This window comes from Gopherus flavomarginatus, chromosome 10, assembly GCF_025201925.1.
Source record: "Gopherus flavomarginatus isolate rGopFla2 chromosome 10, rGopFla2.mat.asm, whole genome shotgun sequence".
In the NCBI taxonomy this organism is placed as follows: Eukaryota; Metazoa; Chordata; order Testudines; family Testudinidae; genus Gopherus; species Gopherus flavomarginatus.
In genome coordinates this window covers 18,683,765-18,709,009 of record NC_066626.1, presented here as the reverse complement: position 1 = coordinate 18,709,009, position 25,245 = coordinate 18,683,765, and the positions used below count along the sequence as shown (strand labels likewise).

The window sequence follows — 25,245 nt, the reverse complement described above, 5'->3', positions numbered from 1 at the left end:
ACCGCCGGTGTGGGTTATCCAATCGCTGGGCAAGCCCGCCATGGTACGGCCGCATTCCCCGGGTACTACCGGGCATTGGTCCCGTTCCAAATCGAGGGACCACTCCCAGCGTCGGCGCTCGAGATCTAGATGCCGCTCGCAGTCCCGGGACTGCTACCTGCGGCACCGGTCGTACTCGCGGCACCGCTCAAGATCCCGGTCGCTGTCGTACTACTCTCAGCACCGGTCTAGATCACGGCACCGACTTTCATACCGCAGCCGATCCCGGCACGGCAGTGGACGGCACTGGTCGACCTTCCGGCACTGAGCCGGTAGCAGGTCCCGGTCTAGATCACGGTACCGCCATGACTCCGGTACCGTTCACCAGCACCGCGCAGCGACGTCGGGATCCGCAGAGGCCTGCCACAGTCATCGGCGGCTCCTCCATGGCCTTCGAGGCACTCGTCCGCTTCTTCCCATATGGACAGCGCCTCTTACGGGGGTTCGGATGTGCACACCCGCACGGACCAGGGTCCACCTCAATGGTCCTTTTGGGCGCCCTGGGCATACCACCAAGCCCAGGGCAAACCTTCGGGACAAGCTCGCTCCAACCCATCGGAGCGTCGTGCACCAGAGGCCACAATCAGTCGCCCCCCCCACTCAGGTATGGAGGAAGACCCCACGGATACCCTGGGGCAGCAGGATGTCCGGGAAACGGAGGCCCCTCTGGACGAGGCTTCCATGCAAGAACCACTCCTCCCTGGGGTGTCTTCGTCCTCGTCCCCGGATGAGGCAGTAGCGGGCACATCTTCATCAGGGCCCCCGCCGGTCAATCTCAGGGCACATCAGGACCTGCTGAGGCGAGTGGCCCAGAACATAAACCTTCCTGTAGAGGAAGTCCCGGAAGTAGAGGACCTGGTAGTAAGCATCCTCTCAGCGGAGGCACCGACCAGGGTAGCCCTCCCCTTCATTAAGTCGATCCAGGCGAAGGCGGACACCATCTGGCAGTCTCCGGCCTCCATTCCACCCACTGCCTGCGGCGTGGAAAGGAAGTATATGGTACCATCCAAGGGGTATGAGTACCTTTACGTACACCCCGCTCCCTGCTCCTTGGTGGTACAGTCAGTCAACGAGCGGGAACGCCACGGCCAACAGGCTCCTGCACCAAAATCCAGGGAAGCCAGGCGCATGGACTTGCTGGGCCGTAAAATTTATTCTGCTGGAGGCCTTCAGCTCCGTATGGCGAACCAGCAGGCCCTCCTGAGCCGTTACAGCCACAACACCTGGGAGGCTGTCGGCAAATTTACAGAGCTGCTCCCCCAGGACTCACGCCAGGAATTTTCATCTCTCCTGGAAGAGGGCAGGAGGGTCACCAGAACCTCGCTACAGGCATCCTTAGATGCCGCAGATTCAGCAGCGAGGACCCTGGCGTCGGGCGTAGCCATGCGCCGTATATCGTGGCTGCAGTCTTCCGGACTACCGCCGGAGCTACAATACATGATCCAGGACCTGCCATTCGACGGGCAGGGCCTCTTCTCTGAAAAGACGGATCCCAGGCTACAGAGCCTGAAGGATAACCGGGTCATCATGCGTTCACTGGGAATGCACACGCCCCATACCCAGAGAAGGCCATTCCGCCCCTACCATCAGCGCACTTACCCCCCCGCCTCACCCCAGACAAGATTTCAACCGGAGGTGAGGCCGGCCAAATCGTAGACGGCAGTCAGGTCCTCAAAGGGGTAACACTTCCGGGTCCAAAAAGCCACCGCAGGGACCCAAGGCGAACTTTTGATGGTGCGCCCGAGAGCAGCTTACCAATCCCCTCTCTGGATCCACTTCATTTGCTCAACCGCCTCTGCCACTTCCTACCATCATGGTCCCAGCTAACTTCGGATCGTTGGGTCCTGAGCACGGTGCAGTTTGGTTACCATCTTCAGTGTGTTTCTCCACCCCCCCTCCCATCCTCCCTCCTTGTCCCTCTTCAGCGACCCCTCTCACGAGCAACTTATCGTCCAGGAGGTTCGCAAGCTCCTGTCCATTGGGGCTATAGAGGAGGTGCCAAGGGAGCCAAGGGGAAAGAGGTTTTATTCCCGGTACTTCTTAATCCCCAAGTCAAAAGGGGGCCTACGACCCATCCTGGACCTGCGAGGCCTGAACAAATTCATCAAAAAGTTCAAGTTCCGCCTGGTAACCTTAGGAACCATCATCCCTTCCCTGGATTCCGGAGATTGGTACGCCGCTCTGGACATGAAGGATGCGTACTTCCACATTGCGATCTTCCCCCCGCACAGACGGTATCTCCGCTTTGTGGTGAATCAGGACCACTACCAGTTCACGGTCCTCCCCTTCGGGCTCTCCTCGGCCCCCCGGGTATTCACCAAGTGTATGGCGGTCGTCGCTGCTGCCCTGCGACGTCGTCGTATCCATGTCTTCCCTTACCTCGACGACTGGCTCATTCGAGGCACGTCAGAAGCACAGGTGACCGGGCACATCACCATCATCACGGAGCTGTTTGTGAGCCTAGGCCTGACCATCAATCCGGACAAGTCCACTCTGGTCCCTACGCGGAGCATAGAATTCATAGGGGCAGTGCTGGACTCCAACCTCGTGACGGCCAGCCTCCCCCGGCACCGATTCCAAGCCACAGTGTCCATGGTCACAAGCCTGCGGGCCTTCCCGACCACATCTGCTTGAACGTGCCTCGCGCTCCTGGGGCACATGGCCGCATGCACCTTCGTCACCAGACATGCAAGACTCCGCATGCGCCCGTTGCAGACCTGGCTCGCATCGGTCTATCGACCAGGCAGGGATGCCATAGACACAATCGTAACGATTCCACCGAATGTTCTAGGCTCCCTAGGCTGGTGGACAACGCCCTCCCAAGTGTGTGCGGGCCTACCGTTTCACGCCCCACAGCCCTCAGTGTCCCTGACAATGGACGCATCATCGCTGGGCTGGGGTGCGCACCTGGGGACCCTGCGTACACAGGGTCTGTGGTCACAGAGAGAGTTGACTCTTTACATCAATGTGCGGGAGCTGCGGGCCGTTCGCCTAGCATGCCAGGCATTCCAATGCTATTTGCACGGTCGTTGTGTTGCGGTATTCACGGACAACACAACGGCCATGTATTACATCAACAAGCAGGGCGGGACCCGGTCCTCCACGCTGTGTCAGGAAGCAGTACGCCTGTGGGACTTTTGCATAGCCCACTCTATTCATCTAGTGGCCTCCTTTCTCCCGGGAGTGCGGAACACCCTGGCGGATCACCTGAGCAGATCCTTTCTGTCCCACGAATGGTCCATCCGTCCGGACGTCCTCTATGTCATTTTCCAGAGGTGGGGGTTTCCCCAGATAGACCTGTTCGCCTCCAGATCGAACAGGAAATGCCAGGTGTTCTGCTCTCTACAGGGTCACTCCCCGGGCTCCCTGTCGGACGCGTTCCTCGTACCGTGGACGGGTCATCTTTGCTACGCCTTTCCACCCTTCCCTCTCATCCATCGAGTCCTGATCAAGGTCCGGAGAGACAAGGCCCGCCTCATCCTGATCGCTCCGGCGTGGCTGCGGCAGCCTTGGTACACCATGCTGCTTGATCTGTCTCTGGCGAATCAGATTACCCTACCTCTTTGGCCGGACCTGATCACGCAGGACTTCGGCAGGATGCGCCATCCGGATCTACAGTCCCTCCATCTGTCTGCATGGCTCCTGGCTGGTTAAGCCAGTCCGAGCTGCGCTGTTCCGATGCAGTACAACAAGTGTTGTTGGGCAGCAGGAAGCCTTCCACGCGTTCAACCTACCTAGCGAAATGGAAACGCTTCTGCTTCTGCTGCTGGTGCAGTCAGCACGGCCACGACCCACTCGCAGTGCTAGTTCCCACCATCTTGGACTACGTGTGGTTTCTCAAGCAGCAGGGCTTGGCAATCTCCTCTCTACGCGTCCACCTCGCGGCTATATCCACCTTCCACCCAGGCGAGGCTGGCAAGTCCGTATTTTCTCACCCAATGGTGTCAAGATTTATCAAGGGCCTGGAGCGACTCTACCCTCAGGTCAAACGGCCTACCCCTACTTGGGACCTGAACCTGGTTCTAACCAGGCTCATGGTGCCCCCCTTTGAACCCTTAGCCACATGCTCGCTGCTGTACCTATCCTGGAAGGTGGCCTTCCTAGTCGCTATTGCGTTGGCCCGGCGAGTCTCGGAGCTTCGGGCTCTGACCGTGGACCCCCCGTATACGGTGTTCCATAAGGACAAGGTACAGCTGAGACCGCACCCGGCGTTCCTCCCTAAGATCGTCTCCGCCTTCCATATTAACCAAGACGTCTTCCTGCCAGTCTTTTACCCAAAGCCGCATTCATCCCGAAGAGAGCAACAGCTCCACTCCTTGGATGTCCGAAGAGCTCTCGCGTTCTACATTGAGAGAACTAAACCCTTCCGGCATTCACCACAATTGTTTGTGGCAGTAGCAGAACGCATGAGAGGCATGGCAATCTCCTCCCAGCGTATCACATCCTGGGTCACGTCCTGCATCAGGACATGTTATGACTTGGCCAGTGTGCCAACGGGACCCCTTACCGCCCATTCTACCAGGGCTCAGGCTTCCTCGGCCGTGTTTTTGGCTCATGTCCCCATACAGGAAATCTGCCGTGCGGCCACATGGTCTTCTGTACACACGTTCACATCACACTATGCGCTGGTACAGCAAGCTAGAGATGATGCCGCTTTTGGCGCAGCGGTTTTACAGTCCGCAACGTCTCACTCCGACCCCACCGCCTAGGTAAGGCTTGGTAATCACCTAATTGGAATGGATATGAGCAAGCACTCGAAGAAGAAAAGACGGTTACTCACCTTTGTAACTGTTGTTCTTCGAGATGTGTTGCTCATATCCATTCCACACCCGCCCTCCTTCCCCACTGTCGGAGTAGCCGGCAAGAAGGAACTGAGGAGCGGGCAGGCCAGCAGGGGTATATATCAGGCGCCATACTGGCGCCAGTCCAAGGGGCGACTTGCTGGCCCACCGAGTGTTGCTAGGGTAAAAAGTCTCCGACGAACGTGCACGCGGCGCGCGCACACCTAATTGGAATGGATATGAGCAACACATCTCGAAGAACAGCAGTTACAAAGGTGAGTAACCGTCTTTTCTGTCTGCCAAAATTCAGGTTGAAGACTTTCTTGTTTTTGCTGGAGGACTTAAGAACTGCCATGGGATCTTTCCCCAGGCCTCAGTTGAGGGGGTGAAAGGTGTTGGAGCTTACACAGATTTCTCAGTGCCTGAGGTTTGGTATTAAGCAGAGGTTGGCAAACCTTAAACTGTTCAGTTAAAGCTCTTCAACTTGATTTTGAGGTCATATCCCTTTGGTTGTTCAGGGAGGCCTCCAAAAAAGAGGGAAATCAAATCCTGATGTTTTTAATACTAATAATCCTTAATACGAAAAATCCTTTAAATATTTTTTTTAAACAATCAGACCTTGTTCAAACATCAAACGCTACATAGTTGGAGGACAGGAAGTGAATTATACCTTACTGAGGAAGAGGCACTCATTGGTAATTACCAGTATTGCATCCTTCAGCATGCTTTGGTTTCTTCTGAGGTTTCCTGTCCCAAGTACAGACCCTTCTTTGCCTGAGATTACAGCTGCAGACCAAAACAAAGATCTCCAGATAGCTCATGTTCTGGTTCAAAATGATAAGCCGGATACAAGGAAGAGATTAATGTTATGAAGAGTTTATGGAAGAGCTGAGATTTAAAGGGAGGATGGAGTGGCCAGAAAATGGGAGCGTGTTTAAAGTGCGGGGTGTGGTATAAAAGAAGGAGATAAACAAGGAGTGGGAGAAGGAGACATGGGAGCAGTTGGCATAGAGGAAGTAGGTAAATGTATTAAAGGAGGGAAAAGGCTGATACCAAACTAAAATTAGAACTCTTACATTTGTTGTCTTGCGTTTATGTACATGAACATTTCTGTCTGTCTGCAGAATTAGCAGCATCTTGGCTAACTGTACCGATATAGGGCAGTTTAGACGCAAAGAGCATTCATCTCCAAGTGCCTCCTGTTTGCTTCTTAGTATCCATCTGCAGTATTTTGGATATGTTGATGAAGTTGTACACCCAGAAGCCAAATTTCTGTAAACAAATTTGTAGCAGCACTTTTCTTAAATTAGTCTTTTTTTTTTTTTTTTTTAAGGTTTCTCCAGGGCAGCTTACGAAAAAGTATAGCTCATGCTCAACCATATTTATAGACGACAGCACAGTCAGCCAGCCTAATCTTAGAAGCACAATAAAATGGTAAGTACCATTCTGATCATGCAAGAGTCAGAGTGACATTGCGGGCTTTGAGCCTGGGATTGGTTAATCGTGCTGGTCTCTGTCAGTCAAGGCAGTCAAGTGTCTCTGATTTGACAGTTCATCCCAGACAGTTTAGTCACAGAAAGGGATTGGGGCTAGCAGAGTTCGGGAGGTGTGAGGGCTGAGTTTTTCCCTTGCCATCCAGTAATACAGCTTAACGTGTTTTCACATGTCAGGGCTTGTCTGCATAGGACATTACTTCATGGCAGGCCTGTGCATTGTAGAGTCACATGCTGCTGCATACTAATATCCTTAGTTACAACCACACTCAGTTCACTTGATTTTTTTTTTTTTTTGCAGAATTGGAATATTGATATTGAATAAAAAGGGGTTTTTAATTCTTTAAAACGAAAGCAAAGCAACAAACTCTGGGTTGAAAAATGGGAAGTGGTTTTGTGTGGAGTTCTGTAGAATACAGTCCTTGGGAAGGTCTTCCCAAGCTGCCAGTAGTGCTAGTCTGCCCTCTAGTGGTAGAAGAATATACCTAATGCAGAGCTTTAGCTCATGTATTTGAGTATAGTTATAAAACGTCTTTTTATCTACAAAGAAGTGACAATACCATCTCTGTTGTTCCCCATCTGAGGCTTCTTTTTGATCCACATGCCGCTGATAGCATAGTGAGAGCTAGTTTCATACACAGCTGGTAGGGAGCCAAAGCTGAGAAGTGATTTTCCTTTCCTTGATGCAACGAAGAGCAAGACTTTGGTAGCTCCCCCAGGGTGTTGCACCTGCAGGCAGATGCTAAAGTTTGAACAAATTTTGGAAGTGTATTAAGCTACTGACTTGGCTATTGGAATCCAGGTCTGAAAGTGACACAGCTGCGTGATACACAGCTGCTGCTTGGCCAGAAGGGAGGTGCTGAAGGTGAAGAGTTCAAACCATCCCATCCCCTCTTGTCCTCTGTTGCCTTGCTATATGCCTGGCTGTCCTTTCAGCAGTGGGTTGGCTGGCATGTTGGGCATGTCTAACTTTGTTTAGGACTTGGTACGTTTCTTCGTTTGGTAGGACTCTAAGGTTAGACTAGGAGAGGGCTGTGCAGATCAGAACTGTAATGGGGTTAGGAAGCTGCACCTACAGCTTGCCTCTCACATCTGATCCAGACAAATAGAACTGTCAGACTTGTTTCAAAAGGAATCTTCCAGCCAAAGTGGAAAACCGAACCACCAGTTCCCCTTTTATTGGCCAGTACTAGCAGTGAGTCTCTGCCATATGAAGGCTGTTTCATTGCCCATGTGAAATGAGTTGTTCGAGTTGGCAGTCACAACAGGTGTGGCCAGGACTGAATGGGCAAGAGAGTGAACTCTACTCCTGTCTGCCTCTGGGGCTATGACTGACACTCCCTGGTGGGGAAATGGGCACTGGAGTTATGCCCTTTTTCTCTGACTAAACAGATACTTTAGTCTCTACAGCTGTCAGTTTAATGTTTTATAATATTAAATTCATTACTCTGAATGTTCTGGCTTTTTAAATTTTGTACGTCTACTCAAACAAAGGGTTGCACCAAATCCAGCAAGTGTAATAAGAGAACAATTTTACTGCATGCGTTGTACTGCTTTAACTATTTTGGTACAGCCCCTCCCCCCAGTGTAAATGTGCTTATACCTGTTTGGGCAGGGGAAACTATACCAGCATAAGACACCTTTTGGTCTAACTGTGTGCATGCTGCATTTCATACTGCTATGACAACATCAGTAAAAATAAGCCATATCCCAAAACTGACCATTGCTATAGCAAAAACTCTGTAGACCAGGCTTTTCTCTGCACTCTACACTCTGAAAAGCTGCAGTGCTCCTACCCCTTCAGTCAGTTCTGAACAATCCACTGACTAAATACAGAGTCATTTGATTTTAGTTTTTATAAAGGATATTGAAAGGGAATATCAGCTAAAAATCACCTGTTTGAACATTTTTACCCAAAGTTATTGTGACTGAAATTAGCCGTTTTTTCCAGACTTCTGACTTTGTACACTTGACATTATAGTCAGATTTACTACTTAACTTGTTTTTGTAGGTCTCATGCACAGTAGGAAACAGGTGAAGAAAAAATTGGCAGGGGAGCTTGGGCAAGTACCTGAAATACCTGAAACTTTTAAAATCAGATCTTGAGTATATACTATGAATGTAAAATGCTCATTTGTAGCAAGGGAACTTCCAAACTAAAGCTCTGCTTACATGTAATGTGTTTTTTGTCTCAGCATGTGTCAGTTTTTAAGGCTGCTCACTTCTTAGAAACCACCATACAGAAGACCTTGGGCCCAGCTGGATGATTTAAAGATGAAGCGAGACTCTTACTCAGAATTTTCTTTGGCCAATATTTGGAAACGAAGATGACAACAGATCTAATTTAGAGGGTTAATAGTGAACTAGGCATAAAATAAAAACATGACAAATTTAATGACAGTTTATAACTGAATCGTTTATTTTGCTAATCTAGTGGTGCCCTGTCAATAAATGTGGACATGTTTATTTTCAAAGCATGATATTGTCAGTATAACTCAGGATCACTAACTTGATTTGTTTCTGGTGTGTGTCGGTACCATACAGTAGTGGGTGCTAGCTTCTTCCCACCATTGCATCTGTTCCACATATATGGGCCACATCACTGCAGTGTCTGAGTACCATTATGGACTGGCTGCTTTCTGGTTGTGGAACGAACAGATGTTTCAGCCAATAAGCCCATCTTACCATTAAAGTACAGTGTTTAAAAAAAAAAAAACAAAACAAAACTCCAAAGGGAGCTTATGATGAGCGGACTTCTGGCATGCTGAAGCTTTTTGTCAGTGGTTAATCAGACATGCATTCAACTAGGTGCCACAGACTTCTTTTATGATACAAAGATGTATACATGTAGTTTTTAAAATGAGTTTAGCTAGCAAATCAGATTGTATCTGTCTTGGCTAACTTCCGTTCACAGGAGAGAACCAGAGCCAGGGAATGAGAACTTAAGAAAAAAATGTACTTGGGAGATAGAGGAATCACTAATTTCATTTAATCTTCAGAAATAGAATAAAGTCATACTCTAAATGGGTTCTAGAAATCTGTTTTTGTCCTGAGCAACATCTTGTCAAGGCAGAATATGCTTCGATAAAATAACCTTTTTTCACCCTTTCCTTGCAGTGTGACATTAGCAATATATTACCACATAAAGAACAGGTGAGCACTCTAAACTTCTCTCTCTAGTTAAGCAAAACCATAACTGTGGCTTAACAGTTGTATGTCCACGTCATTTGAGCGGTAGTTGGTATAATTACTAAGTAACTTAGGTTCAAAACATCATACAGTTTTATGGAGCCTCTGCTTTTCCCTCATAGTTATGTCATAGGCTGATCAACCTTCTTGTAAAACAATGCTTATGTTCAATATTACATTGAGGGTGAAGCACAAAAATTAAAGTGGCAGTGTTGGAAAAACATACTGAACTTGTTCTAAAACCTGCTACTGCTTTTAAGTGTACCAGCACTTGATCTAGGCCTTGGCTGGTCTCCTAAATAAAATGGGGTTTAGATTATTACAGTTTAGATGTTCATTAGAAAATGTTGCTTTGTGTACTATATTAATATGCAAATACCACATACTAGTAACCTCATTACATATAATCTAATCCCTTTCCTTGCTAAATATTTGAATTGGGAAGTGAATGTTGAGCCTTGTAGAACATTTTGCCACTCATTTAAGTTGCTAGAGATGCCCATTCAGAGAATAGAAATAGAGACGAACACGAACTGTCTGATCATGTATTAAACAAATGATCAGCAGCTTCTTAAAAACAAGCCAGATCATGTCTAAGATCTGGCAGCAGAGGGGTGCCAGCCATCTCTGTCACTGTCCTTCTTTGTGAAGATGTCACTTTTTGTAGATTTGAGATCTGCTGCAGTCTTACTTTTGCTAGAGGTCTTACCTGAGATTAACTACCTTGAGAGAACTGCCGGTGTGATTGTGGAGACTAGTCCCTAGAGTAAACCACAAATGTCTAGGGACTGTCCAGGCTTGCCTCTACGATCCTATAAACTGCCTTCATCAATTATGAATAGATTAATTTGAGATAAATAACTCTCAGGGTGGTGAGTGGGCAGCCCCAAGGGTTGAGTAGAGTAGGGATACATGTCAGCTTACTTCACCCCTACAGGATTTACAGAGCTGTTCCTTTTAGAGAGGGGAGAATACCCTTGAAAGGTATCCAGCCTTCTTGATTGGGGAAAAATTGGGCATGTTTTAACACTGTGTTAGCTCAATCGAGTTAGTGTAACATGTTTGAAAAGCACTTTTCATGTCTGAGGTCTTGGTACATATCCCATCTTAAAGCGTAGTCTATACAAGTCTTTTGTAGACAAGGCATACACTGCCTTTAACATATGTTAAACTAATTTAGTTAAAGTCTACTCTAAGGGAAGCCGAGGCTACAGTGTGGGCCAGCAAACATCATAAGGAACAGTAAGAGGGCTTTTCATTCATGTTCAGTTAACTTAATTGAGCTAACACAATTGAAAAAAGTACATCAGGGCCTTTTCTTTACTAGAAAAAAAGGTGTATTTTTAAAAGCGTGTTGGTTAACATGATAAAATCCTACTGTAGGCAAGGCTGTTGTAGTTTTATGAACATTAGCTGGCTGAAGTAGACTCTAGGGAGCAAAGGTTTTATTTTGACTAGCTAACACATTAAAAATGTAGTGGCTTTGCCTGTACTAAGATTTTAACGTGTATTAATGACCACACCATTTTTCCTAGCAAGGACAGGGCCAACGGAAGCTCCCAGGGGTAGCTGCAGCTGAGGGATTCACTAGTGCAATGCTTGCTATATCTTCCCTAGAAAAAAGGTGCTTCTGACATTGAGATAGTTAAGTGTTGTTGTAAAATCCTAGTAGAGACAAGGTGCAGGTAGTTTTTTGCCTTGATGTCTCTAGTCAAGGTCAGCACTATACCCCTCACTTGGGATTTGTCTCAACTAGCTACACTGAGTGCAAACCACCTGTGCTTTGTCTCTGCTAGGATTTTACATCAAGACAACTAACTCACATTAGAGATTTCAATGTAAAAACATGTTTTCGTTTTTCTGCGGCAAAGACCTAGCCAGAAGTCCACTGGCACCATGCTGCCAGGGCTTGTATTACATTATATTTAGCTGCAGCGTACATCGTATGACTATAAAGCAACACTTCTTATACAATGAGATGAAAGTTTGTTTTCAGAAGAGCCTGTACAGTAAATAAATTTCATAGAACGTCAACTCTAGAGTCTTTATGCAGATGCTTAATTTAACTTCTGGTAGTGAGAATGTAGTTAGCTGTTCACATGCTTGCTTTTGCTAATTAAATTCTTTCAGTTGTGGAAAATCTCTTCATAATCATGCTTATGGGAATGCAGCAAAGCCTAGTGCCAAATTCCAGGAAAAACCTACAAAACTGAAAAATGCTTTAAAGTGGTGAACAATTTTTACAATATCAAATGCTTTGCTCTGCCAATAGTTATTCTCCATTGGTAAAATGTGTACTCTTGTTTGATAGAGATTCAGCAAGATCATTGGATATTTTTGATGAAAAATCCCATCCTCTCACGGTAAGTGTAATTTCTTGAGCTTATATTTGTCTTTTTTGTTACTCATGTATTTATTTTCATCTGTCGGTTTTGTATATCCAGTATAAACAGCATTCACTTTAAAAGAGTAAAATCGCCGCCTTTTAAATTTTTTGTTAATCTAGATCTAAGTGCAGGCAAAGATGTATGAGCCTCTCTTCTTGGAGTTTGTAAAACCAAATTCTTTTATGAATAGACGACCAACTATTATGTTATAGGCAAATTGCAATATAGTCTTCGCTTTTCCTCATGGTATTTGAAGAATAAGATGCAACAAAAAGTGAAGTGGTGACATTTAGCATGCATCATGTTAGTTCCATGTTTGTTCTGATTTTTACTATTCTTTCTTCCCTGTGTCTGGTTTTTTTAACACTATTTCGTGCCAAGCACTTGGCTAAGGCTGTATAATCATTTTGGCGGAAGCATGCGTTACCTTTACAGCCTTTGTGCCTAACCTTTAAGTGATAGCAAATAGGAGTACATAGTTCATGAAGCATCACACAAAGCAGGAGACGGTGAGTCTGGCCTTTAATGAACCTGAAAGGCAAAATTTTAAAGTAAATACGCTTAATGTCTCCTACTCTGGCAGTTTGGGGCATTCAACATATTATTCTAAAGTTATTAGTTTTCATGCTCCTGTTTACAGACAATCTTCTAAGGTACAAAACCTGATAGTAGATTTGAGCTGAAGGCTGTGCGCTTCAGTGTGCAGTTGCTTGAGTGGTGTCGAGTTATGACTGCCTTGTAGAGTCCTAATCATTTACTTTGTTTTCCTTTTCATCAGGATTGAACTTAGAAGTGCCGGTGCTGGTTTAAAAGACTTTTGTGGTTTAAAAAAAAAAATAAAAAAAATTCAGTTTGCCTGTCAAATATTTAAACAGATAAAGCTTTGATTAATCTTCCTGCCAGAGCTTAATGTTAATACTAAAGCATATTTTTACTATTAATATTAAAAATATAAATATTTCTGGTGTGAGGTATGTGTATTGACTATATTAGCTGAGCTTCATACTTTTTAAAGTAACTTTACAAATCGTTCTTTACAGTGTCTGTGTAGCGGCAGTGTTTGACCTCTAGTATCTAAAACTACTTTAAGAGAAGTTTAATTTGGCAAAAGAATTATTCTGTAAAGATACCTTCCATAGAGGAGTCTTGCTCCAGGGTCTCAACTCCGTGTGTGAGGCCTGCAGACATCTGCAAACTCTACATCTTTTCTGTCCCTAAAGACAGTGATAATGAGTAGGAGGAGTGCAGCCACCTCTGCCTGTTGATCACTTGTCACCACAGAGATTAAGCTTTTGAAATTTTTGCAGCTGTTCCTGCTTGATTTCAGTCAGCAAAGAAAGGTCCTCCCTATAGGAGCTGAACCCCTTCGGCAGATGTTTCAGTACCACTTCACCCTGTCCAGCTTTGACTGTTCCCGGTATCCTTTTCCATGGCCTTGTCTGCCTTCCAGTCAGATCATAACTTTTTCTTCACTTCCCCCTCTATTCCCTCCTGAATCTGCTGGCCTAAGATCAACAGTAGGATTCCATGTTCCAGGCAGCCTCTGAGGAATCTTGTTTCTGTGTCCTGTATTTTATTTCTGGTGTCAGGCTCAGTTAGGTGCTTTGCCTTAGAGTTCACTTACTTCACTGCTACTTGCTTCTACAATTCCTTTGTCTGTTTAGGACAGAGGTGGGCAAACTACAGCCTGTGGGCCACATCCTGCCCGCGGGACTGTCTTGCCTGGCTCCTGAGCTCCCTGCCGGGGAGGCTAACCCTGGCCCCTCCACTGCTGTCCTCCCACCCCTGCAGCCTCAGTTTGCCACGCTGCCAGCGCTCTGGCCTGCCGCTCCTGCTGGGTGGCGTGGCTGCAAGCTCCTGCTGCTCTGAGCGGCATGGTAAGGGGTGGGGGGTTGGATATGGGGCAGAGTGTCCCAGGGGCAGTTGGGGGAGAGGGGGGTGGTTGGATAGGGCAAAGGTTCTGGGGGTGGTGGTTAGGGGACTGGGAAGGGGGGGGTGGGTAGGCGTGGGAGTCCCGGGGGATATCGGGGACGGGGGTGTGGATAGGGGTCGGGGTAGTCTGGACAGGGAACAGGGAGGGTTGGCTAGTGGGTGGGGTCCTGAGGGGGCAGTTATGGTGCGGGGGCCGGGGGGGGTCAGGGCACAAGGAATGGGGGCGTTGGATGGGTTGGAGGGTTTGAGGGGAGCAGTTGGAGGTGGGAGAGGCCAGGCTGTTTGGGGAGGCACAGCCTTCTCCACCCAGCCCTACATATAGTTTTGCAACCCTGATGTGGCCCTTGGGCCAAAATGTTTGTTTGCTCACCTCTGGTTTAGGATATCATCCTCTGTTTCAGCCACTTGGGACAGGAAAAAAGCATTCCTTCTTCCCTCCTTTAGATACTCAGAAACTTATAAATCTGGCTCAGTGATTTGAAGGAGAAATCCTTGAATGGTATGGCAGTCAGGTTTGACAGCTGGATGCCTGGGTTGTGCCAGTGCCACTTGTGCCCTCACAGATTCTGCTTCCCTTTCAGCCCAGAGGTCAGAGTCCAACGTTATCCCCTCCAAGATAGGAACTCCACCGTTTGCAGAGTCCCTAATATCCTCTGGTCTGTTTTGAAGTCAGTAATACTAAGGTCGGTCTGTCTTGAACAAGACTTTACGTTCCCAATGAAGCATCAGCAGGAGGTGCCAAGCAACTAGTTGCCCCTGACTCACAGCCGCTAAAGCCTTTAACTTAGGGTAGCTCCGCTTCAAAGCGTATGTCTAAACTTCAGTTAGATACCTGAGGCTGGCCTGTGCCAGCTGACTTAGGCTTGGGCTAAGGGGCTGCTCAATTGCAGTGTAGAGGTACAGGCTCAGGCTGCAGCCCAGGCTCTAGGACCCTGTGAGATGAGTGAGTCCAGAGCTCGGCTGCAACCCCAGCCCCAGCCCAAATCTCTACACCCTTAGCCTGAGCCCTGCAAATCTGAGTCAGCTGGCATGGGCCACCCACAGGTGTCTAACTGCAGTGTAGACATACCCAAACACTCCAGCCTGCCCTCTCTGTACAAGTTCAGAACCAGAGACCTAGCCATCTCAGAGTGCAGTACCACCTTCGATGCTCTCCTTTGACAGGTTTTTTTGTTGTTGTTACAGTGCGACTTTTAGGTCTGTAATCGAGTGACCAGGGAGATTGAAGTATTCTCCAACTGGTTTTTGAATGTTATAATTCTTGCCATCTAATTTGTGTCCATTTATTCTTTTACGTAGAGACTGTCCGGTTTGGCCAATATTTGTGATTGTGGCTTATTTGGAGATGGAATTTTTGCTTCCTGCTAAATAGGAAAGTTCCATGGATGAGTTAGTCCCCTATGGGGTGGTTCATGTTCTTGCCCACAGAGCTTCGAGAATTACCTTTTCAAAACTTAGAATTTCCCTTGCCTCGTGCTAGGTAGCTCATGCAGAGCAATGAAAATCTTGCATGATACTTTCCAAGAAGCAGAATGCCTAGGGATTCCTGATGTTATGTAATTGCTGTGTGGATGCAGAAGAATGCAGCATGGACATTGATATGCCAAGAACATTACCCACCATCTCGCCTGTCAAGATTATATACTTTTGATCATCACTCCAAGGATATAATCAAGAAATGTAACTTCGGGATGACAGGCAGTAGTCTGCCTTTCATTCAAACCTATATTCTTATAGGAGCAAAATGTGAATTTAAACTGGACTACAAAAGACCAGGTAAACTATTGCTTTTTGTTAGAGGACTCTCCTAATATTTACGTGTATGGCCAGTGCTGCTTTCCTATTTTGTAAAGGATTTTGTTCCTTCTCTTTTTCCAAGGCAAAAGTTGGTGTAGATTTGCCTTTCAGATTGGTGAAAGGCAACAATAGTGTATTGCTGTAAAAAGCAGTCCCAAGTAACATTTAGACGTACAGTGACTAACTCTAGGCACTTTCTGTTTCAGCGGGAAGAAGTTCCAAATGACTACGGCAAGCATGACCCTGATCACAAGCACATTTACCGTTTTGTACGGACGCTTTTTAGCGCAGCGCAGCTGACGGCTGAATGTGCAATAGTGACACTGGTAAGCCATGCTCGATCATTCAGTTCAAGCTGTCAAAATTCCTTTTCCATTGAACAAGTTGATTAAACTCTGCTGAATATAAGGTATATGTAAATTGAAAAAGGATATAACCACAAATCAGTGTTTATCAAATCAGCTGCAAAATTGTATTTATAATTTTTCTGATATTTCAGGAATGGCATGTACAAGTCCTTTCACGTGTCTGCATATGCAAGGTCTGGTCAGTTTGTAAAATGAACCATTTGTTCCAATTTGATAAAATTAATGAAAAGTGAATAGTTACTAGTGAGATGCTGTTATAGGGGAATGGTCAAGGGGTCTATGGCACTTACAGGTTGAATCTAGCCCCCATCAGTAGTGATTAAAAACAACCACTGTTGAATAGTCATTTGTTGGCCAATAAGAACCAAGTTGTGGCTTCAGTATAATTCTTAAGGGAAATATCCACATTAGAAAGTTATTGTCCCTAGGCATCTGTGCGATGAGTAAGGTTGAATTGACTGAACTTCTGTCTAAATCCTAGAAGCACTATGAAGCATGTGATGTCTGCCCACATGGTATCTGCAATATTTGGTTTCCAGGACTGTCAGTCAGGCACATTAACTTCAAATTCACATATAGACTTTCCTACTTTTTCTTAACTGCAAATGTAGCAAAGACCTTTCTTTACAATATGGCTGAAGGCCAGTGGGCTTTGACATCACGTCTCATTTCACCTGTGGTATGCAGGCAGGGCTCGAAAAATCCACTCACCGGTGGTATATAGGCTAATTTTCCTAGGGAGCAGTGAAGCTTTTTTCTAAAGGATCTTAAGTAATCAGTTTCAGAGTGTTTTAAGCTTTCATTTAAAAATAAGCTGCTTCCCCTTATGGTAACTAAGAAACACTGTTGGGTAAATTGAAGCAATGGAGCCCTTGCTGCTCATGACTTTTCCAAGCCACAATTTAACTGGTTTATTCAGAAACCTATGAGCAACAATAAAACTAACCAGGTCCTATTTACTCTGCTCCTGCATATGATACTGAAGGGCCGATGTAGTTATTTACTGGTAGCGGAGAAACAAAATGTGCTTATGTATAATATAGTAGAGACCTTTTGCAGAAATTAGGAGTTTAGAGGAAGATATAGTAATGGACCACCACCCTAAACACCTCTAGAGTTGGGGGGGAATTAACTCCTTTTCCCTTCCATCAGTTGAGGGAGGTGGGCTGCTTCTAGTTTATCAGATGTATGTTAGCCAGAGACTGATGTGGAAGATAGAGCCCGTAAGTGGGTCTAGGAACAGCACTCTGGTAAGAATCCCAGCAGCTGAGCTGCCTGGCCATTGCAATGCTGGAGCCCCTCCTCCCATTTTATCAATATCCAGCTGTTAAGTTTGGTCCTCTGACTAATAGCTGCTTCCAGGTATGTTTTGATAGGATCTTTTAAAAAAAAAAAAAAAAAAAAGAAAAGGAAAAAAAAACACCCAAAACATACAACCATCTCATTGTGTTCTTGCTATGTGACTTTGAAAAGTGCAGCAGATAAAGAAACTGAAGATTGACACTGATTGTCCAGAAAACACTTCCTAACTTATAATTATTCTGGGGATGTGGACTTTACCAGATAGATTTATAGTAGGCAACTAATTTCAGTTTAGTTTCACATCTAGGAGCGGAAGAAATAATACAGAGATGAGTAGAGGAGGAAAGAATTACAATCAAAAAGAGATAACAGAACTGAGCGTGGCAAAGAAGCAGACTCTTAAAGTTAGAAATGATTTAATCAAAATTGTGACTGTGAAGGCTAAATAACTACATTTGAGCTACTGAAACTCTGCAAGCATTTTGTGTTGCTTTCCCAAAATACGCATGCATTTTTACAGTGCAGGCCATGTCTGACCTCAGGCATTCTGGCCAGTACAAATATTCGGAAATTAGCATTTCTCCTGATCTGAAGGAGTGTGTTTTTAAAAAGTGGACTTCCACCAGTAGGTGGCTCTATTAGCTGTTCGAAAACTCTGGGATTCCAGTCTATTTGAGTCCATCTTTTCCATTCAAAAAAGTCTTATGAATAGATGAAAAAGTATTGAAAACATATTGAGGTCACTAAGTTCTAGTTCTCTCCAGGCCCCCACACCCACTTGTGAATGGCGTTTTTAAAATCTTGATTCACAAGTAGATTTTTTTTTCTCAAAAGTATTTTTTTCCTATAAAAGTGCCAGCTGCTTGGCACATGTAGCCCTGGAGTAAACCTGCATGTACCTCTGGGAAGAGCAGTGTCTGTAAGGAAACAGTTGAGATTCAAGCTGCTTGGGGGCTGGTAGAAATCATATCTGAGGAGGTAGGAAATCCACTGGGAACTTTGAAATTCAGTTGTCTACTTGAGGCTTTGTCACCACCTACCTCTCAGTGTGGCAAGCTGAGATGTGAGGGCAGTGCTAGCTGAGATGTGTTCACGGTGACTAACAATCTGCTTTATGCAAATTGAAGTGGAGCTATGATGTGACGGAACCTGCATACCACAATGATGGGGCATGGGGCAAATAGATGCAATACAGCTTAAGGCTGTGGAAAAAATGGCTTGCTTTAACCACATCAGCCCAGCCATGAAGAGAGAAGGCTGATGTATTAGTGGAGTGGTTAATAATCCTGCGTTGGCATTAATGAAAACATCACACTTGTAAAGGACTTTCATTATGAGTCTTACTGGTATAGCAGAGCTTATTATTAGAAACTGGTTTTACTTCATGCATTGTATTCTGCACTTCAGGATCATTCAGTCCTTTAATGTCTTGCATTTAAAATGGAATGTGTAATCTTTTTGAAAGTCTGAATGCTAAAATTCAGTAATAGCCACTAATTCTGGTAGCTTAATGGATTTGGGATAAATAAATGAACATAATTGGTAAAGTCTAATTAAATCTGACTGAACACTTGTTTGGAACTCAAACTTCAGATTGAGATGTCTAAGATGAGTTCTCTTTCTGTAGGTTTACTTGGAAAGACTCTTAACCTATGCGGAGATTGACATCTGTCCTAGTAACTGGAAAAGAATAGTTCTAGGAGCTATTCTGCTGGCTTCTAAGGTTTGGGATGATCAGGCTGTGTGGAATGTGGATTACTGCCAAATATTGAAGGACATTACAGTTGAGGACATGTAAGTTGCAAGTTTTGTCAATTTGCTGCTTTCTTAAAAACTGTTTTTTGGAGAGCTGCCATTTTTGTAAAGTTGTCCATTCTAAGGCTGGTGTGCAGTATGGAGAATTGAAATAGTTCATGTTGTCAGGCTTCGTTCCCTTTGAAGTAGAATTATCTGTCTGTTAGTAGGGGAACTCTGGATAAAAGCGTTCTCATAGAACAAGTCCATATTGGTGTTTAGCAAAAATGTATTAAAAGTTATTAGTGTCTGCCATTTTCACTTCCCTTAGCTTGATGATTTAAAACAAAATAAAAGCTAGTCACTAATTGATATCACTTTCAGGTTTCTGTTTGCTAGTGCAATAAAGAAATATTTGGTTTATAGACACAATGGACATCGTTTTTAAAAAAATCCATTGAAATTTAAACTAAGAATTGATTAAAATACTTCTTGTTGCTCTTGGAGTTTTTGTAAGAGCTTTCAGGATTAGTTGTGATTTCTCACTCCTGATCCATATTCCAGCTTTCAGCCAAATCAGGAACACCTTCTTCCGTTTAGTCCAGAAGCAAGTGTCTTCTGTGACACATCGGCACCCCTAGTACTATGACTGCCTTTCTCCTCTGAATGAGTTGTTGAAAGCACTTTCCTGTGATCTGTGCAATCAGTTCTTCAGCTGTACTGCTCATCCTACAAATAAACATGTTCCTCTTGCCTATTCTTTTTGCCTTAGGTTTTTCAATTGCAAATCGTAGGAAACCGTGAACCACCTTTGTCATTACACATAGGCCCTGAGCCCCACAGCTCCTGCTGTGTTCTTGTGGTATTCTGTACTTGTGTTGATGGAGCACAATATGTGGAGAAGAGCTGGGTTGGGGACTAATAAATTTTTTTGTTTACAAAACAATGTGAATGTTTTGAACAGTCACACTGTGTGCCCCGTGTAGAAGCTTGACTTGTATTTTGTGCCTTACAGCAGTTCATGACTGGTTTTGCTATGACATTTCCTCATGTTACCTGAGGCACTCAGGCCAGGACCTGACCATCTGAATCTCTTCTGGCCTAAAAAGCCATCTCAAAAGACCTTAAAGGCTCTTGACCATGTGTGAACCAGCTGGTCATTAGTTCTTTTGGCACCTTGTGTGTGTTCTCATCAATAGGAGCTGAAAGAGTAGAATGCCTTCGGTGGCCAGAAAGACCCAGTATTGTATTTGCTTTCCTTAGGACGTCCTAAAGTTTCATACTACTTCAGCGGTGATTGATTCAGACTCTTGTTTAGTGAAATGTCTCTTCTTCTGAACGGCAAGATGGGTATGCAGTAAGACTGGTCTGTGCTGACTTCAGCTTAGGCAAGCAACTGGTCCAAACCTTCAGGTGCCTCAGCTTCTGTCAGCAGGATTTCTGGTGCAAGACAGCAGGAAGCATTGATCAGCCTCTTGCCTTCTTTTTTGTTCTGAACTCATGTTGCATCAGATTTCTACACTAAACCACTTGACGTGGTATCTTGAGACCCAGTCGTCTCCAGTGCTGTGGAAGCATTGAGCATGTTGAAGTAGAGGTTTGGACTCCCACAAGATGCATTGGTCTCTGGGCTGATGTCTATGGCTAAGCCTGCTGTGATGGTCCTAGTGTTAAAACACTTTGGTAGTTTAGCTGCTCCTGCTTTTGCAGAAACCTGCAATGCCTGTTTGGGATTAAGGCAGTTTCAAAAAATGATTTGAGAGATTTGGATGTTAAGGAGGAAGAGGACTTTTCTGATGCAAAGCATTTCTTTGCTGGGGAAGAAGACAGTAAGCAAACTCTTTCCAGGATATTTAACATTTACATGATATTTTAAGACTCTGAACATGAAAACTACTAACTTTCTGGATTTGGCTTTCTACAGACTTGAAGATAAGGTCCTTTAAATTTGGAGACCATTTAGGATACAAAGCATACATATTAGGGTATGTGGAGATAGGCTAGTAGTGCCCATCCACTTCCTTCTGGGCTATTTGATGTTTGTGTCTTGCAACCCCAGCTGGGTCAAAGATGGTAGGTAAGTAGTACCTTCAGCATAGGAACACCAAGATTGTTGCATCACACTTCCTGTTCGATCCTGGTTCTGATGACTACTACTGTCAGAGTAGATCTGTGGTACAGCACTTCTGGACCATAATCGGAAACATTGGGACACCTTTGGATGAAGATTTGCCAGTTCACCTTGATGGCAGGTGTCATTGGAAACTCCCTGTACTTCATGGGCAGATACTAACTAGAGTTCTGTTAGACAGCCCAGGCACTTATTAAATTCTCTTCCCAAACAGAATAAAGGTTCTCAAACTGATTTGGCACTGTGGAGACAGCAGTGGTATCTATTTCCTTTGATATCAGTGAGATGACAGTATGATAAACTATTTACAGTATTGATGTTTCCATAAGAACAAGACTGCCTTTTATAAGACTTTCCACAGATGTTCAGCAGAAATTTTGAGGATCTGCCAAAAGATGGATGGGGAATGTCTTTTAGGCAAAAGTTAAAGGCTAGTTGCAGATGCTAAGCTCAGTCATCCAGTCCTCTTCCAATCAAGTATGTAATAAAGAGACTGCATCAGGCAGAAACCGGCCCACGAGCCTGGTTGCAGGGTTGCTTACTACATCCAAAACTGGTGTTCTGCCTTCCTGTGAAAAGCCAAAGTCTTCTGAGGCCCTAAGAGAAGAAATAGCATCAAGATTTCTGAGGTTGGGAAACCAGCCAGACTACCAGGATCCCTCTTTCAGAGGATCTTTCTGTTGTACGGACACCAAAAGCCTTTTTACCTCCACCTCCCCAGTAAGCTTGCATTGCTGTGGACTTTTGCCTCTTAGGCATTAGCTAGCGGGCTAATTAGCTTCAGAGAATTCTCCAAACTTCCCCCTTGCAAATTCAGTTTGAGACTATAGGCAACAACTCCCCTCCTGAAAGGCCATCAGAAAAGGGGAAGATTTTATTCTAGCTGCTTGCGTATTTCCCCAGATGACAACAGGCTGAGGCCCATCCTGCATCTGAAGTCTTAAACACTTCAGGTTGCAAGAGAGAGTCTACACCAGGTGGGAGTCCTCAGTCTGGAAGATTCTTCCTCTTGCTGCTTTCCCCCACCAATCTTTTAAGGGCAGCAACATGAAGGCCAGTGCAGGATATCAACTGAACTGCCCGTATGGGTAGATTGAGAAGAAGCAGATGAAGCAGCTAAGGAAGTAAAATAGCAGGTAGGGTAGCTAACGAGCAGAGGAAACTAACTGAGGTAAATTGATGTGGCTATCTGTCTGCATAACTAGGAGGCCTTTCCTGGAACACTTACCAAATAGCTGGCCAAGTGAATTCTTTGGCTTTACACAAACCATTAAAACTAGGTCACTTCTTCTATAACCCTTCCTTATTGGATTAGTATGGTGATTGGTGCACTTAAACTGCATGTCATTTTATATTAATATGAACATCCTGATATGATTTACATCTACTCAGTACCCATGAGCTTGTGTTCTACGAGAACAAAAAATATGTAGCAGTGACTTCATGTCAAACTGAACATCAAGCTCCAGGGACTAATCCATTTTATTTAATTCAAATAACGCAGTGCTTAGGACAAATACTAAATTACCTACTAAGGTGGTTTTAACTGCTGCCTTTAATCAACCTGCTAATGTTCTAAAGAAGGCCCTTTTTTTCCCAAAACCCATGTCACTAGGCTTTTATATGGCGAGGACTTAAGCTCTCAAAACCCATCAGCTTTTGGTTTCAATTTACACCTCCATAGGCTCTGTCTCCAATAGAACATCATCAAAGCTGCAGTTTAATTATATTTCTTAGTTAATCGTGGTTTTATTTCTGTTCTCAATTATTTATCGGCATGGTATCTAAGCACCTCAGAGGATCCACAAAGCATTCAACATAGGGAACTTCACACTGGATTTGGTGCTTCACTTCTCCCAGGTTGTAGCTAGCTCTTCTGTGTGTTTAAAAAAAATTAACAGCCTGATAGAGCTATAATTCCTAGTACATATTCAGTCTTATTCAGTATAAGGCAGTTGTGTGTGCTATAACGGTAGGCGTCTGGTTTCTTTTTCAGTAATAGATTTACAGTGCAGAAATGCTGCATATGTTTCCTAAGCACTTTGGGTTCAGCCTCAAAATTTGACCTGTTTGGTTCTACAGGATTTTTTCCCCAGGATTTTTTTGAGGACTAGGGTCACACATTTCTCTTCCCACATAGTAATTGTACTTTCCAAACAATAAAATATCAGAAAAGTGTTTTGAGATAATGATCCTTTTTTAAACCAACCAACCTTGTGTTTATCATCCTTCACACCAAAAACGTTCCTTTGTTACTGTTCAAGGTATTTCCCTTGGCTTGTCTGTCTGCTTGTTTTATACACACGCCTTTCCTGCAGACTGGTCTTCAAGAATGGGGCTCTATTGACTGTTTTGGAGAAGAAGTGGAACTGGTGTTCTAGCAGATAGCAGTTGTGATAAATCACCATTCATCTTACCTCAAAGCACGTGTCTACACACACAGCATTCTTGAAAAATTTCCCACAAGTATCCCTTGTACAGCTGAACTGGTGTTGGCAATGCTGGGGAATCCTGCTGACTGTTAACAGCCAATATCTCATCCTCTAACCCTACTGGGAACAAATTGAATTGACATAGGGCTGAAAATATATTAATTTTTTAAAGGTGTTTTTCCCTAGTGTGGACAGGTGCTGAGTTGAAGGGTCTGTGATCTTTTTGATCAAGTCTCTCGTGCACATGCAAAAACTTTCCACCATTGGATTGAAAGGAGCTGGCATTCTAGGAGGTGGCTTACGTTTCACTGCGGGGTTTAGCCCCTGCTTGAAACTAGAAGCTTAGAACTCTGAGTTTGGAGTTTATGCAGAACAGACCCAATTGTGGTGGCCTAATGTGATCTAGATCTTTAGGAAACTGCTACTGGTAAGTGATTTCCTCTTAACCAAACCTAACTTAAGCCCAATTCAGTCTCTGTGTCCCTTTAATTAGTACTTGGCAGTGTATTTTTTTTGCCAGTATTAGCTGTTCTGCTATTTTTAAACTACTTTTTCCAATAGTGGGAATTAAGTCCTTTTGTATGTTAATCCTACTGAGCGAAATACTTGGGAAAGAATTTCAGAAATGGTCATGTTCAGATGTTGGAGACAGCTTTATAGCAAGTGCTAAGTTTGCTGCAAATGTTAAGCAGAGCCTTATTGTTTGACACCAGAGCAGCAGTCCCAGTGCAACTTTTATTTACCAAACACTTGGGCCGTGTCTAAACACAAGCTGCTCTGATTTTAACTAAATGGGGAAACTTAACCATTGGACCCATACTAAATAATTATACTGCTATAGTTATTCTGCTGGTCTATTTCCCTGTATAGACAAGCCCTCAATCATTTTAGAAACCAATCTAACTAAACTGGTGTAACTCCTTGTGTGAACACTCTCTTAAATCAGTTTGAGTGTCACAAGGGTTTTATACCAGTTCCACTTAAATCAGTTTGGTGCAATTTTTGTGTGCAAATAAAGCCTTTCACTCTCTACGGCTGTTAGACCTAGCTGATTTCTAGTAGCCTGTGTGCTTCATTTTCTCTTTGAGCTGAAATTTAGAAGATTGAGGACTATGATCTCTTTCATTCACACCCCTACCTACCTGAGAGTGGTAATTGCAGAACTGATGACAAAGATGCTTTACAGGTCTATAGCTGCTTATAAACCAAGTAGGCAGTTCCACAGAGGAAGGCATATTGCAGAAATAAACTGACTTTCTACTATTTATAACACCACTGAAGTGCTTAATTTTGCAGTGTGGTATGGTACTTGGGGTCCCAAATGCATTGGTTAGCTGTTAAAAAATTCGCTTTTTGGAGCTGTGGAAAGTGAACACTACCTAAAGTCCTCTTACGAGTATATGAATTTAATTTTGATATGAAGGGCAAATGGAGAGGCAACATGACCAAAAGTAAAGCATCGACATTCTGCATATCATCCTCCTCTGCCTCACCTCAGTCTCCCCAGAAGAAAGTTTGGACCTAAAGACACTTTCTTAATTGAAAAATTAAAAGAAAATTAATATGATATTTGGAAACCCTTCTTTGCTATAAACTTTTCTGCCTTGATGGAGTTTGTCTCTAATCAGTGACAAAATTAACCGTGCAGCTGCTAATCCTG

At 44.5% G+C, this 25,245-nt stretch overlaps 1 protein-coding gene across 1 annotated transcript in view; it reads left to right on the top strand.

The window, feature by feature from the left end:
- CCNYL1 (cyclin Y like 1) overlaps positions 1–25,245 on the top strand; it is a 53,052-nt gene that overhangs the window by 22,451 nt on the left and 5,356 nt on the right. Inside the window, exons 4-8 of the mRNA XM_050916196.1 lie at positions 6,154–6,254; positions 9,431–9,466; positions 11,814–11,865; positions 15,825–15,944; positions 18,916–19,082. Coding sequence (XP_050772153.1) covers positions 6,154–6,254; positions 9,431–9,466; positions 11,814–11,865; positions 15,825–15,944; positions 18,916–19,082 — 476 coding nt within the window. The remainder of the gene's footprint in view (positions 1–6,153; positions 6,255–9,430; positions 9,467–11,813; positions 11,866–15,824; positions 15,945–18,915; positions 19,083–25,245) is intronic.